This window comes from Fistularia commersonii, chromosome 2 (genome assembly GCF_037954325.1).
Source record: "Fistularia commersonii isolate RoL2024-O1a breed Wild chromosome 2, RoL_Fcom_v1.0, whole genome shotgun sequence".
NCBI lineage: Eukaryota > Metazoa > Chordata > Actinopteri > Syngnathiformes > Fistulariidae > Fistularia > Fistularia commersonii.
The window spans coordinates 18235134-18250308 of record NC_141285.1 but is presented as its reverse complement, the minus strand read 5'-3'; the positions used below and the strand labels follow the sequence as shown (position 1 = coordinate 18250308).

The 15175-nt window shown below is 38.5% G+C and overlaps 2 protein-coding genes across 2 annotated transcripts in view; one reads left to right on the top strand and one right to left on the bottom strand.

Moving 5' to 3' along the window:
* The window catches only part of LOC147236613 (VPS10 domain-containing receptor SorCS1-like), a 45932-nt gene extending 40335 nt beyond the window's left edge, over window positions 1-5597 (top strand). Inside the window, exons 24-27 of the mRNA XM_086171549.1 lie at window positions 16-115; window positions 662-770; window positions 1728-1882; window positions 3765-5597. Of these exons, the coding sequence (XP_086027675.1) occupies window positions 16-115; window positions 662-770; window positions 1728-1882; window positions 3765-3823 (423 nt within the window). The 3' untranslated portion in view covers window positions 3824-5597. The remainder of the gene's footprint in view (window positions 1-15; window positions 116-661; window positions 771-1727; window positions 1883-3764) is intronic.
* A 1530-nt stretch (window positions 5598-7127) lies between these two features.
* Window positions 7128-15175, bottom strand: part of sorcs3b (sortilin related VPS10 domain containing receptor 3b) — a 49306-nt gene continuing 41258 nt past the window's right edge. The window contains exons 26-27 of the mRNA XM_086162087.1: window positions 14957-15117; window positions 7128-9155 (exon numbers count right to left, since the gene is read on the bottom strand). Of these exons, the coding sequence (XP_086018213.1) occupies window positions 9091-9155; window positions 14957-15117 (226 nt within the window). The 3' untranslated portion in view covers window positions 7128-9090. The remainder of the gene's footprint in view (window positions 9156-14956; window positions 15118-15175) is intronic.

Genomic DNA, 15175 nt, shown 5'->3' with positions numbered 1-15175 from the left:
CACTTCTTCCCATAGCTCTCGCAGGTTCTGCTCAGTGCTCTGAACCAAGACCTTGTCCAGTTCACACTCAAACCAGGAGTGAAGGTGAACGTGTATGCCATGCGACTCTCTCCAGGTTAGTCCGCTGAACACCTGACTTAAAAACCATAAATAAATAAAAACTGCTGTCCACGCTATTTTTTGTGGGTTAATAGGCTCAATCAAAATGTGCATCTTCAATGCTTAAACAGAATGGGAAACTTTAAATGAAAGCTAAATGAATGCACTTGCAAATTAATTGCAATTCTGTTGTACAAAAAGTTGGGTGGGCTGGAAATAACTAGTTATTTATTTGTTTACTTTTCATTATATTTAATAAAAAACAGACCTTCTTGCTATAAATTGTGTTGTATCTATAACAGATTGCCTGGATTGCTTAATATTCAAAAAGGATATAACTGAATTGACCTTTTACCATGGGGGAAAAAAAATCTTATCAACTGTAATACAAACCATGAACTGTGAAAACCACATTTGTTTTGCCCATCTGACACATAATTTTAGCCCACCTAACAGAAATAATCACACACACACACACACACACACACACACACAGACAACAGTATAATTCTTCTCTCACCTGTGATTTTCTATGTGCACTAATTTCTCTCTCTTTTTAAAGCTCCTCTTGTAGACAGCAGTGAAAGCAGCCACAGCAGCACTGCGGTTATAATGCTCGTGTCAGTCGTACTGATGGGCCTGGCTGTCTTTTTAATATACAAATTTAAAAGGTACCGCTTGATGTAATACACCGTAACTGCATGGGCAATGGAATCAGAAGGAAAGTCTCTCTCAGAGTTGTTGAAGACAGATACTCTATTTGTGTTTGCATATTTAGAGTTCCGCCTTATTATCTGCCTCAATGCTGAACTCCTAAAACTTTCCAGAGGTATTTAGACGCCCTATAATTCAGAGTTATGGACATCCGTGACACAATAATAACTTGAGGAATAAGACAGTTCCCCTCTGTCTCAATCTGCAGAATATTACAGGGAATGACAGTCTAATCAATTCTCCCAGAGTGCTGAAATGGGTGTCAGAGTCCTGCAGTTATCAATATTCATCTATCTGACAATGTGAGGGTTGACCTTTTGGAAATGCTAAACACAGCCATTCAAGGTGAGGCATCCTCAGCAGAATGGCAGGAAAGGTTGACGAGATAAGTCCTGAGACAACATATATTATACAGTGAGGGACATACAGTAAATAGCATCCTCCGCTGCAGCTAATCCCATGCCAGTCATGAGAAAAGGGTGTAAGTCCTTGGAATTCTGCAGAATTTTTCTTCATTTTACTGCTTCACTTTCAGTCACGATGATATGAAGAAATTAACTTGTCTGGAAAAAAAATCTGCCTTATGTCACGGCAACAGCTGCAGGACGAACTCACGAGGGGTAAATCCGAAAATTAGAAATGCAAGATGTTGGTTTTGTGCAGAATTGGGGTGCATCTGAGGGAATGAAAAATTGATTGAAACTGAGGTGAACAATATGAAAGTGAGAGTGCAATGCCCAATGGAACACAAAATGTCCTAGTTCCCAGCTTTCAAGTGATCCTCTCCCATTTTTAACAGTTAAAAATAGACTGTGGCACATTATGTTTAGTGAAAACATTAGACTTGATGGCAGGATTCCATTAACTTACATTTTTAAAATGCTCTTTTTTTATACCCTATGCTCATCCTACAGAAAGATTCCTGGCATCAACACATATACAGTAGAGCAGCCTGACAAAGAACAAGAGGTCATCCCAACAGTGACCTCCATAGCCGTCCCAAACCCTGAGGGAGATAAGCTGACTTCGCTGGAACATGTAGATGTACAGCTGGATTCAGAGAGTAGAGGTGTTTATGTCTTTGCTTCCTTGCGGCTACGTATATATGTTTCTCCAAACACAGGGATTTACAATTTTTCAAGAAATTATTCAGCCTGTTCTAAGCCTTGCTCAAAAAAACAATAAAAAAAAACAAAACAGGATTTATTAATCCAAACTTTGAGATTATACAATGCAGTAAAGAGAAATCCAATCATGTAGCCATGTTTCTATTTTCAATTCCAATATTTTGATGTGGTGAAATTGAAAACATGTAAATAATTTTGCAGTTTTCTCATATGCTGAAAAACATGTTTATAATCTTGTTAAAACTGCACCTGTTTAGTCATACGAAGACTGATGGGAGGTGAAACGACTTCAGGAAACTAAAACACGTCCAGTCGCGACGACCGATTAATTCAACAAGCACCATGAACCTGGAGGACTGGGAACTCATGGAAAACCCAGACAGCAGTTCCAACAATTAACCCTAACCCTAACCCTAACCCATAAATAAGAGAAAAGTTTAATCCCATGAAAAAGTATCTCAATCACCTCCAGCTTTAGTGGAGCTTTATACGGACCATGCCAACCTTGAAATAGTTACATTAGAGACTAATTGCATCATGAATAACATCACTGTATCTGCCTTACTGATAGAATGTTTTGAAAACGCTAAAAGTTTTTTTTTTCCTTGTGAAGGAGACCAGCAGCATGTTACTTTTAAAAGGGTTATTGCCTCTTTGGTAAATTCATTATTTATTTTACAAAAGGAAAAAAAGGATTTTTATCTGAGGATTAATTAGATTTTTTTATTAGTATAGCAATCACAATAATAATCACAGCCTCAATAAAGACTGACCTTCCAGCATGCTCACGCAATAACAGCACAGTGCCTCAGCCCTTGGCTCTTAAACCCGCTATATTACTGAAAATGACCTGGAAACATCTCGCAAAAAGTCCTCTAAAGAGAGCGGGAACCGTGACTTGAGTTTCTTTCTTAATTTTGCCCCCTTTTTCAAAATATACGTAATCCGTCTAATGGAAGATGGAAATGAGTAAAACTTAACTCACATGACTGATCAACTGTCTCCACTTGGAGAGAAGAAAGAGGCTATTTCAGTTGACTTTCTCTTCGTGTCCAGACCGCATGAAACACGGACGGTTCTGGACGAAATACAAGAATAATTACAGTCTGCCCAATTTAAAATAAAAAAATAAATAAAAATTCGAGCAACCTCTCAATTTACTTCTCATGAATGGTCATTTATTTTGAGGTCCTTAATGAGGGTCTAATTCTAAGCTTCGCAAGACAACACTTTGCATGGGTCGATAAATTGGCTAAAGAAACCTTATCAAAACAGAAAGAATTGGCAAATGAAAAATCGACATACTGACACATATTGCACATAATGAAAAAAAAAAAATCTTCAATGGAAAAAGGTCACTCAATATTTTTATAGAGTGGAATGAAAAATGTATTATGATGCATTTTTATGCCGTATTGCTCGGGATTTCTGATTCTCATGCGCTTATACAATATTGCCCCCCCACAATGTGGCGCCGAGATTACCTGCTGTATATTTATGAATTTTCCCTGTCTGGGTTTGTCACAGCAAGGTTCCCGTAGTCTCAGGTAAGTGAAAACATTTGCGTGCGAGCCAAGATGATGAGAGTGTCTCTGTGAATTATTTGATCCAATAAAATAATTAGTGTATAAGGGAAAGTAGTGGAGGGGTGAAAGCATTTTCATCAAAAAGTATTCAGTTGAAAGTTTCAGCTGATTTACTTCTTGCTGGAGCTAAATAATTGACCCATCCAAGACAAATGTGTTTGCCTGCAGAAATACACCCTTATGCAAATAGGTACATAAAATTCCTCCTCTGTCGCTCTCCTTTCTTCTCCCTTGCCAGGGTACCTGCCATCTCACACAGACATCAAGCTCTCTGATGAAGCGCCCCATGTGTTTTAATGTTGCGAGTCTATGACCAACTCAAAAGCAATACATCATCTTTGGCAGTTACTTCCAGCAAGCTATGAAACCACGGTCACAATGAATGGTCTCGAGTGTTTTGCTACCCATGCATGGATGGACCAGTTCACACTGTGCTGCCTAATCCCTCTGAGGAGACTGTACAGATTTATACTTGCTTCTTGAAATGGGACTCTTTTTGACTGAAAATACTTGTATTTTTGCAAGGACATTGATCTTTTTATGTAAATAATGTACATCCATAATGGAAGAAGTAAAAGATATTTGTTTCAGCTGGTTACAGCTGCGCCTGGTCAAATATGAAAACATCCGACAGCGGAACAGAACTGATGTATAAACAAACAAAAAAAAAATCTCAAAATGTGCCACCATTTCTTTTCTGTTGCACTTGTTTTGTGAAGTTTACTTTGTTTATATGGAAGTAGCTTATCGGAGTAAGACAGTGAGAGAAGCAGATTCATTAAGTTCTGCACAATCTGTAAATCTTATCACAAGTTTCCTCATCAAATGATCGCTTGCAATGAATGAGCAGAGATGAAGGATCACTCCTGGTTCCAGATCTGTGTATTCCATCATGCCCGTCTTGTTGTCGCTCCAAATCTTACATATGCCATTGGAACAATAACAGCCACAGATCAAGACGGATATAATTGATACACGTGGACAGACAGGGAGCTGAGAAATCAGTTTTGTTAAGTGGACTCAAATGAAGCGCTGGGATAATGCTAGCATTATGAAAGGAAAAATATCCTGAGCTTATTGTTAATTATGCCTATAGATTCTAAATGTGGCAGCAATCTCACACCATTTTTTTTCCCAGGCAATTTGACATTTAAATAGTGCAGTACGTTTGCCGGGAGTGTTCCTTGTATACTCGTTTTCTATATAAAAAACAAAAAACATTACTTTGTGAACTTTCACTGCAAAGGTGTCAGTATGGCAAACCATTTCTGTCGTTCATTGAAAAAGGTCTAGTGTACCATAATAATTATTACAGATTTATAAGGTATGTGTTTTTATAGCCATAATTTGTTTTTCTTTCTCAGGTTTTTGTCGAATTACATTTTATTTAAGATTGTATTTACCACGAGGATACCAGCATAACAAAAACGGCATTTCCTCAGTTTACAGTGATGCCGAGGAACCTTCAGTGTGATCTAGGCACACTCTCAAGGACTCATTGGACAAAAAAGGCTGCGGACTTGTTCATCTCCTTTGCTGCGAGGGACAAAGAGATAGAGAAGACGTATCTCCTGTCAACCAGGCTCAGCCTACACACCCAGCTTTGGTCAGCGACTGTCTCTTTGGAATAAGTACAGAAGTTCTTCTTCATAAAACTTTTATTTTTAAGTGTTGTCAGCATCATATGTCAACGAGACAAATTGACTAAAAAGCTTTCTCACAGTTCCACCCTCCGATCGTCGGGTTGAGACTGGAGCATAAATCAACTCGTCAATGGACGAACGTTGTTCTTCCACACTGATAGAGGACTCTTAGTTTGTGCTCGTTGTTCCCTTGATTGAGTACCAATAATCGATCTGTGACTACAAATGTGATCATACTTGCATGTTTTTTCCTCGCTTTCAAGATACTTAAAAAATTAGGAAAAAAAGTGGTGAAAATGTTAGCTACAGTAACTCCCGCTTTCTCAGAGGTTAGGCAACTTGTTTATTTCAAGTGATGTGATTATCCAGTGGGTTGTTAGTGTGTTTTTTCCATTCAATCTTGCAGAAGATACCCAATAAAGCAGAAACATAACACCCCTTGTTTTTTGCATTTGATAATAACAATTTATGCTTTATTAATCCCCGTGGGGAAAATTCATTCTCTGCAATGAACCATGAGCAGTAGGCTGCCATCCACCAGATGCAATTAGCGTTTTGCTCAACAACACTTCGACACAAGGAGAGCTAGGAGGAGCCAGGAATTGAATCACGAACCTTCGCTCCCAAAGATGGTTGCTCTGCCTCCTGCACCACGCCGCTCCTGTTTAGAACCCTGTAGTCGACTGCAGGCTTTATTTGTAAAAATTGATATTTGATTTAGTCGATCCCTTCATGAAAGGCAAAACCATTACTTATTACTGACTGAAAGTGTACTTTTAAGGAACGAACCCAGCTTAGCCCGCCCTGAGTGCGTCCATTTGCCCTATACGATGGGTAGGGCACGGTGGAACAATCAAAAGCACAACCAGCCTGGAATGGTTCAAATACCAGGATCTCCCAGCATGCAACAAATCATCCCTTTAACATAAACACACATAAGCAAATACACATGCATGCACACCCACGATAAAGAAAGATTTTTCACAGCCCCGAATACCACCTTGAATGAAAAATGTCCCACAACAATAACCTGCAGCAATATTGTGCTAGTCACAATGTGAAATTGATGAGCATGTTTCCTTTCATTGAGTGCTACATTAAAGAGGCAGGCAGCACCGAAACATCCATTAGTGATTGTCACTGTTCAATTTGATTGTGCTCCGCGGAGCATCCCAGGGCAGTTAGAAAAAGGCCTTGGTGTTAATTCAGACTGAGAGTAGGAGCGAGAATAAGACTCCCGGGGCACTGATGGCTGTTGGAGTGATGAAGATTGGTGTGCGATACGAAGCTGTTGAAGTGGCAAACAAAATGCAAAACAGAGAAACTGGAGCCGTGTTGCTCGGGCTTTGTGTGTGGAGAGTCGTTTCAGCCAATCAGCAACAAAGCTCTGTTCTCTAACTTTGTCATTTTAATATCTTCTGCCCCCCCCCTCTTCCCCGACTCTAAAGGATGGAAGGAAAGCAATTCAAATGCTAGTAGTTTTTTTTCTCCTTACAAAACATCCATTTCTCATCATTCAGCCACAGCTTCTGTGACTGTTCCCATTAAATATAAACCGTCTTTAACTAGGAACTTGAATGATAGAGTGAAATAGACGTCAGATGTAAGTGTTAACACACCTCTGCCCATTAAATCTGACTTCAGAACCTTGACGGTTCATTAAAAGGTGGTGTGTGTGTGTATGTGTGTGATACCTTTTTTTTTTTTTACTTCAGAATGAGTGTTTCAGAAAAGCAGGTGGCAATTTGAAACCAAATCCATTTTAAGTTAGTCAAGAAACAGAAATGTGTCACTGACAGTTTTTTTTCAGTCATACTTTGACTGGGTCACCCTTTATCAGGAAAGTACAGTGATAGAGAATGTTCAAACTATAGGAGATAATGCAAAAAGGGGAAAAAAACAAATTCCATATAAAAATACATTTATTTTGAACAAATTCAAAACAGCAATTTCTTCACAGTAAGAAAAAAGTGATTTAGAACAAGACCATTTCATATTATTGACAAAAAATTAACAATGATATAGGTCATGCACAACTTTTGTAATTGCACAGCTAGACTATAGAACAAGGTGTTTAATAAGGTATTTAAATGTGTCGAGAGAGGTTTAAATCACTATGATGTATACTGCATTTGTCTAACTGGATATATTGTTTGGTCACAGATAATTAGGGCACACTACTAGTGAGAAAAAAATTGAAAAGTAAGACCAACCTGTTTAGGTTGGACTTAAAAACGAAGAGAACACACAAAAGCCTCTGCAGTTGGCTTGACTTTACAATAAAGTAAGATGAAGCTACTGTATAGATTTACATTCCATTTTGAATTATCTACACGCTTCTACGCCGTGTCCATTTAAATATAAACCACATTCTTTATATGAGAAAGCACCATATTATCTGACAGAGCAAAGCCATCTACCCATTTCAGTCATAAAAGCATTCATAACAGTCAATTTGGATTTTATGTATTCATTATAGTAACTCATAGGCCTTTATTTTTAGATCATTAAAATGTTAATGAGGAGCTTAAAGTCAAGATGGTGGATTTTAAATCTTCATTTTGGGAGTAAAATTGAAATTGAAACTAGCATGACTTTTGAGATGCCATTTTGTCTTTGCGATTAACAAAATGATGGCCAAAAAGCATTTTAGAAGAAACTCGTTAAAATTCACTGAAATTAAAGAACCTAAATAGACCTCAGATAAAAAGATAAAACAAACCAAATTTGACTGTTCAGTCTAGGTGGTGGTAGCATACATGGGAAAATACACTGAACCCCTCAATAAGTTTATCATGCCAATAGAACGTTGAAGATGCAAGCAGCCATGATGTAGACCGTTGCTTCAGAGTTTTGTCACAGTGACACAGTTATATATAATATCATCTTCCCAGGGAAGCATCATGTTGGCCAAATTTGAGGACGATCGCACCACTGCACTAATTCTGTGACTCAATATTGACTCACTGATGCATTCAAGCTGGGACTCCTGACAAACATGGACGTTTATGTCATCTTCGACCACGTAACAGGTGTTCTAACAGTTTCCTCTTTCTTAAAAAGAACAGACATTCTTAGTATCCCCTTGCAAAATATTTTTAAAAGCAGCTTTTTCCGATATTTATGCACAAGGTCTTGTCTATACACTGGCAAAGTCTAGGGATGATATAATGGAATTCTAAAAGTTTGTCATAAATGGTACTTTTTTTTTTATTTCTGATCCAACTAAGAATATTTTGTTTTTGTTGCTAGAGTGCACTTACTTTCAATTTTTGAAAATTTTAAATAAAAGGGGGGGGAATAAAAACACTCAAGGACATTTTAAGGATTTTAATGTGGTCATTCTTTACCAAAACACCATGCATTTTAAAGGGGATTGTCAAGGATTTTTATTTACTTTATTAATATTTTGTCTACCACTGATGCAAAAAGAAAAATACTATCAGAATTTTTTTGCACTTTTTTGTGACTTTAAGCATGAGCTGAGTGTCAAATATAATTTCAGTGATGGGGTAATTCTCCTTTTAATAAATTACTGATAGTCCACAGTCTAGGGAAAATAACTTCATTACTCAATACAAAACAAAATATATTGCACACAGTATAATTCCAGTCTTTGTTTCAGCAGGATAAAATGCTGTCAATTTTATTTAAAGTGATAAAGGTATAGAACATCTAGCCACGAACATTTATGAGCTGAGGGCTGCATATCACAGCCCTCAAAATAGAGGCCCTGGAGTACGTCTCAGTGGATTAATCACGTACTTTATCCATGTGATTTTAAAAAATTACGCTAACAGATTAACAACTATCAGCGTGAAAATTAAGGGAAAAAAACAAAAGCATTGCTGACAATACAAACAGTTGGAGCACAATTGGAACACAGACAATCTGTACTTACTCGTAAACAGAGCACATGTCTCAGACATTAGTACAGTTGGGAAATTCCCTTGTTACAATTCTTTCCATATTTCTTCCGATTCCTCCTGGAAACAAACAAAATAACAAAACCAACTGAATGTAGGAACGACCACATGCATCGACATTATTCATATCACATCCTATATGTTATGATAATAGCTGCAATTGATGGTACTTTGGTTTTCCTTGGAAACAGTTTGCATAAATCTGTTATATTTTGGCTTTTTTTAAGTGGACACTGAATCGGATGCATCGGAACACAGTCTGGATCAATATTTTGATTGTTTTGGAGTTTATCTCACATGTGTTGCCTAAAGGCCTAGTGTCTCATTGTGGGAAAGTGGATGACCCAACATTCTAGAGCTGTTACAGGACGAATGATAAAACTGGACCGAATGAGTTCTTTGCTTATCAAACAAGCAAGATTCTCAAAAAGTTAAGAGCTAGCTATTCGTAATTTACAAGATTCTACATTCCAGATGTCTGTCTTAAAACACATTCTAAAAATATACTTCGCTCTGCGATGACTCATTTTGATGCTCCAAAAGTTTAGCCAAAAATAGGCTAATCGGGACGGGATATTTCAGAATACAGAACAGAAAGATCTGACAGTGTTGGGCCATTCAGCAAGGCATTTTTAAAAACTCATGACAGCAGATTTACTATAAAATATGAACAGAAAACACACTTTAATACTGTTTTAGCAAGTGGACTTGTTATGCAACTAATTATTTCCCTTAGATTCAGTCTCAACAATAACCTTGGTCCCAGTAGTTTATGAGGACAGACAGCCTCTTGTCTATGTGAGTTCTTCTATGAGAGGGTGTGTTTGTATATATAGTGTCTCTTAAGATACACTAATTAACTAAGCAGAAATATTTAGTTGATTGTGAAGCAGACCTGATGAAGACCCCCTGCCTTGCGCGGCGGATCGTACCAGAGCATTCAGAGCTGCATTGCAGCTTAATTCTAATTTCAAAATGAAATGATCTTCCATTTTTGACTTCTTGTGAGTCATGAGGCCATGTGGGCAATAAATCTATTCATGAAGAACAGATCAGTATTCAAATAATCAAATCAAGAAATCATTAAATAAAAATCCAAATGTTGCAGTCTTCACTTTCAATTCAATTCCCTACTTAAGACAATTACTGATAACTAACTTTGTAAAATATTATAATTAAAATGAGAACATGTCACATGGTAGATGGAGGAGGTTAGGGTGATGTTTAGTAGGAAGGCAATAATATACTCTCAAGGTATGTATCATATAAACAAATTATTTAAATAAAATTATATATATATACATACACACACACGTACATATGTACATATATATATACATACATACGTACACACATACATTCTTATATATACACACATACACAGATATGTGTATATATATATATATGTTTGTATGTACACACACACACACACACACACACACACACACACATACATATATACATATATACATACATATATATACATACATATATGCATAAACATACATTCCCTTCAGGAGTCGCCACAGCGAATCAACCTTCTTCATCTAACCCTCTTCTCTGTATCCTCTTCTCTCGCACTAACTACCTTCCTCGAGACCTCCTGCCTGGCAGCTCCAATTCCAGCATTCATCTACCAATATATTCACCCTCAGTCCTCTGTACATGACCGAACCATCTCAGTCTGGCTTCTCTGACCTTCTCTCCAAAACATCTAACGTGCTGTTCCTCTGATAGACTCATTCCTGATCCAATCCATCCTGGTCACTCCCAAAGAGAACCTTAGCATCTTCATCTCTGCAACCTACAGGTTTGCCTCCTGTCTTTTGGAACTGCTTCTAGTCCATAAAGCATCCCTGGTCTCACCACTGTCTTGTACACCTTTCCGAATCATTCTGGCTGAATAGTCTTCTATTGCATAGTACTGCTGACACTTTTATCCACCCATTCAAGCCTGCATTTGACATTTGACCCGGACTACCTGAAATCCTCCAACTTCCAGATCTCCACTTCCTGACGCCTCACTCAGCGTTCCACCCGAGTTCTTCTCATTTACACACATATACTCTTTCTTGCTGCTACTAACTTCCATTCCTCACCTTTACAGCGCATACATCCACCTCTCTAGATTTTCCTCAACCTGTTCCCTGCTCTCACTACAGATCACAATGTCATCTGCAAACATCATAGTCCATGGAGATTCCTGTCTAACCTCATCTGTCAGCCTGTCCATCACCACTGCTAACAAGGAGGGGCTCAACACTGATCCCTGGGAGTCTCACTTCCACCTTGAACTTCTTTGTTATCCCTACAGCACACCGGACCACTGTCTCACTGCACCAGACTAACATACTTCTCTGCCACTCCAGATTTCCTCATACAATACCAGAGCTCCTCTTTTGGCACCCTGTCATATGCTTTTTCTCGGTCTACAAAAACACAATGCAGCTCCCTCTGGCCTTCTCTGTACTTCTCTATTAGCATTCTGAAAACAAATACTGCGTCTGTAGTACTCTTTCTAGGCATGAAGCCATACTGCTGTTCACAAATTCTGACTTCGCTCTCAGTCTAGTTTCCACTATTCTTTCCCATAACTTCATTATTTGGCTTATGAACTTTATCCCTCTATAGTCCCCTCTTATTCTTGAAAATGGGCAACATCACACTTCATCTCCATTCTTCAGGTGACTTCTCACTCTATAAGATCCTGTTGAATAATCGAGTCAGAAAATCTACCGCTGCCTCTCCTAGACACTTCGACACCTCCACAGCAATATCATCAGGACCAACTGCCTTTCCACTCTTCATCCTCTTCAATGCCTTTCTCACTTCACTTTTACTAATCTCTGCTACTTTGTGGCCTACAATAGTCACCTCTTCTACCCTCTTTTCTCTTTCATTTTCCACATTCATCGGCTCTTCAAGGTACTCTTTCCATCTTCCCATCACCCTTCTAGCATCTGTCAATACATTCTCCTCTCTATCCTTAATCACCCAGACAGTTGTTCATCTTTTCCATCTTTATCTCTCTGTTTCGCCAGCCTGTATAGATCATTCTCTCCCACTTTACAATCCAACCGAGCGTACAAGTCATCGTACGCCCTTTGTTTTGCCTTGGCTACCTCTATCTTTACCTTATATTGTATCTCCATGTACTCCTGTCTGTTCTCCTCAGTCCTCTCAGTGTCCCACTTCTTTGCGAACCGCTTTCTATATATACTCCTCATTCCACCACCAAGTCTCCTTATCTACTTTCCTTCAAGATGACACACCAAGTACTATCCTACCTGTCTCCCTGATAACGCTAGCTGTAGTTGTCCAATATTTGGAAGCGCTCCCTGACCACCCAGAGCCTTTCTCAACTCCTCCCTGAAAACCATACAACACTCCTCCATTTTCAGCTTCCAGCACTTTGTCCTCTGCTCTGCCTTTGTCCTCTTGATCTTCCTTGTAACAAGAGTCATCCTACAAACCACCATCCTATGCTGTCTGGCTACACTCTCACCTACAACTACTTTGCAGTCACTGATCTCTTTCATCTTATCCTGTCTATACAACATTTATACTACCTGCGTGCTCTCACCACTGCTCTTATAAGTTACCCAATGTACCTGTTTTTTCTAGAAAAAGTGTTCACTACAGCCATTTTCATTCTTTTCGCAAAATCTACCACCATCTGTCCCTCTGCGTTCCTATCCTGTATTCCAAATCTGCCCATCACGTCTTCATCCCCTCTATTGCCTGCACCAACATGCCCATTGAAGTCTGCACCAATTACCACTCTCTCATCGCTGGGGATATTCTGCATCACTTCATTTAGTTCATTCCAGAACATCTCCTTCTCCTAAAACTCACATCCCACCTGCGGGGCACAGCCACTAACAACAATTTCTAGTTTCAGACTCATAAGTCTATCTGATATTCTTTTCACCTCCAGAACATTCCCTACTCTCCCTACTCTCAGTCCCAGACTCTTGCCTTTACTCCTCTCTCTCTTTTTCAAAACACATCTTCCTTCTCTCCTTTTTTGACCTACAGTAGCCCAGTTTCCATTGGTTCCCTGTCGGTCATCGGTACCAATGGCGGTCGTTGTTAACCTGGGCATCGACCGATCCGGTATGATTATATGTACAAACACATATATATATATATACACACACACACACACACACACACACACACATATATATATGTATATGAGATAAATCTAAAGCGACCTGAACAGTAACCTGCTGTAATGAGCTTCTTTGAAATGTTATCTGAACTGCAAGCTTGTCAAATAGATCAGATACACTTATATCCCAGGCAAAATAAGACTCCTCGAGAGAAAAAAAAAAATCAGTACGATGATAATCTGAAACCGGTGGGGTGCACGTCTCTTAAATCTAGCAAGACTGTAATCAAAGACCTCATGGTGTTCTGCGCTTTAATGAATAAACACTCTCCAAAACAGCCATAAAGGTCTTAATTTGTTTCACATCAGCAAGGACTTTGAAAGGTAGAAGGAGCTGCAGAGTGAGTAATAGCCAATGTGCTGAGTGACCAGAAAAAGGTTTGCAGCCCACATGTCTCTGTCAGAAGCACTGCATTGCAACTTTTAAGTGGCAAACACTGTAGGCGTGGAATGAATAGTATCAGCCGCAGTGGTCAAGAAGCAAAGTTGTCATTGTGATATCTAGTTGCGGATGCTGATGTTGTGCCTGTGTCCTGAGCTGATTCAATACCTTGACAATGACATTTCTGAACCAGGGATCTGCGTTGCTGCCTATCAACATTTCATTGAACACATCAAGTCAAGTGAGTGAAATCTGCACTTACATTGAAACTGTAATTCATGTACACACAGGGTTTTTTAAGATAAGATAAGAAATGCTTCATTGATCCCAATAGGGGAAATTCTTTTGTCACAGCAGCGCAACAATGACAGTATGAATAAATAGGAGTATAAATATAAATAAGAGAGACAATTAAAAGATAGTAAAAGACATCCACAAATAAATAGACAGGTGCAACATTAAAACTTAGTAGTTGTATGTATAAATATATAGAAAAACAAACAATTGCAAAACAATTTGCAACAGAATTTGCATTTGCAAAAATTAAGTTTAAGACCACTAAACAAGATTGAAAAAATAAATTACTTTATATTATTCTTACTCCTATATACCGTAATTTCCCGATTATAAGCCACTACTTTGTTCACATGCTTTGATCACCAAAAGCTTAAACAATGATGCAGCTAATTTATGGATTCTTTTGGGCTAACGAGCTTCATGACGCCAAAAAATTTAGCCTTGTCACATCGGACCAATGAAATTACTGTGAAATTCTGAGGCTGTTCAATTCCGACACTGAAAAAGTCGACTTAAATGGTTTTAGTGCGCAGGAGGAAGACAAAGATAGTGATCAGCTAGAGTAGGATAAAGTGGGGATAGAAAATGGATAGATGGATGGACTTTTCCTTGTGTTATTTATTATTAATCTTTCTCATTAGCTGTGTGACAGGCACTGTTCAGAAAAAAAGCATTTCCAGTACATAATTGTGGATGTTACCGGAATGTATATAATTAAAAGTAAAAAAAATGCTTCTGTGTGACATATTTCTGGGTAAATATCTCATGTTACAACGTGGACACCTGCTGCATATGGACAAGAGCGGCCTATATATGTGCACATATATTTATTTAGTTATTTTCAGTTGGTGCAGCTTAAGTTCGGGTGCGCTCAATGCCGAAAATGACGGTAATTAACATTTGAATCTCACTCCGCTATTGAATTAAAAAACAATATCCCCATAGTAGCGAGACATACAAAATACTGCCAATCACTGCGGTAACTTAGTATGTTTGTAGCGAACATACCTCTGTTTCTGGCATCCAACTCCTTTTCCACAAGTTCTTTCTGAGAGGGAAATTCACTGAGTTTGACCTTGGCTATGTTGTCATTCTGACCAACGGTACTGATCACCTCAGGCTCCTTCTCATTACTGTCCTCAGTCTGTACATGGATCCAAGGGATTTTCCTAAGTATTCAAAGGAAAAATAAAAAACAGGAAGTCTCAGATTAATATGTGCATTCAG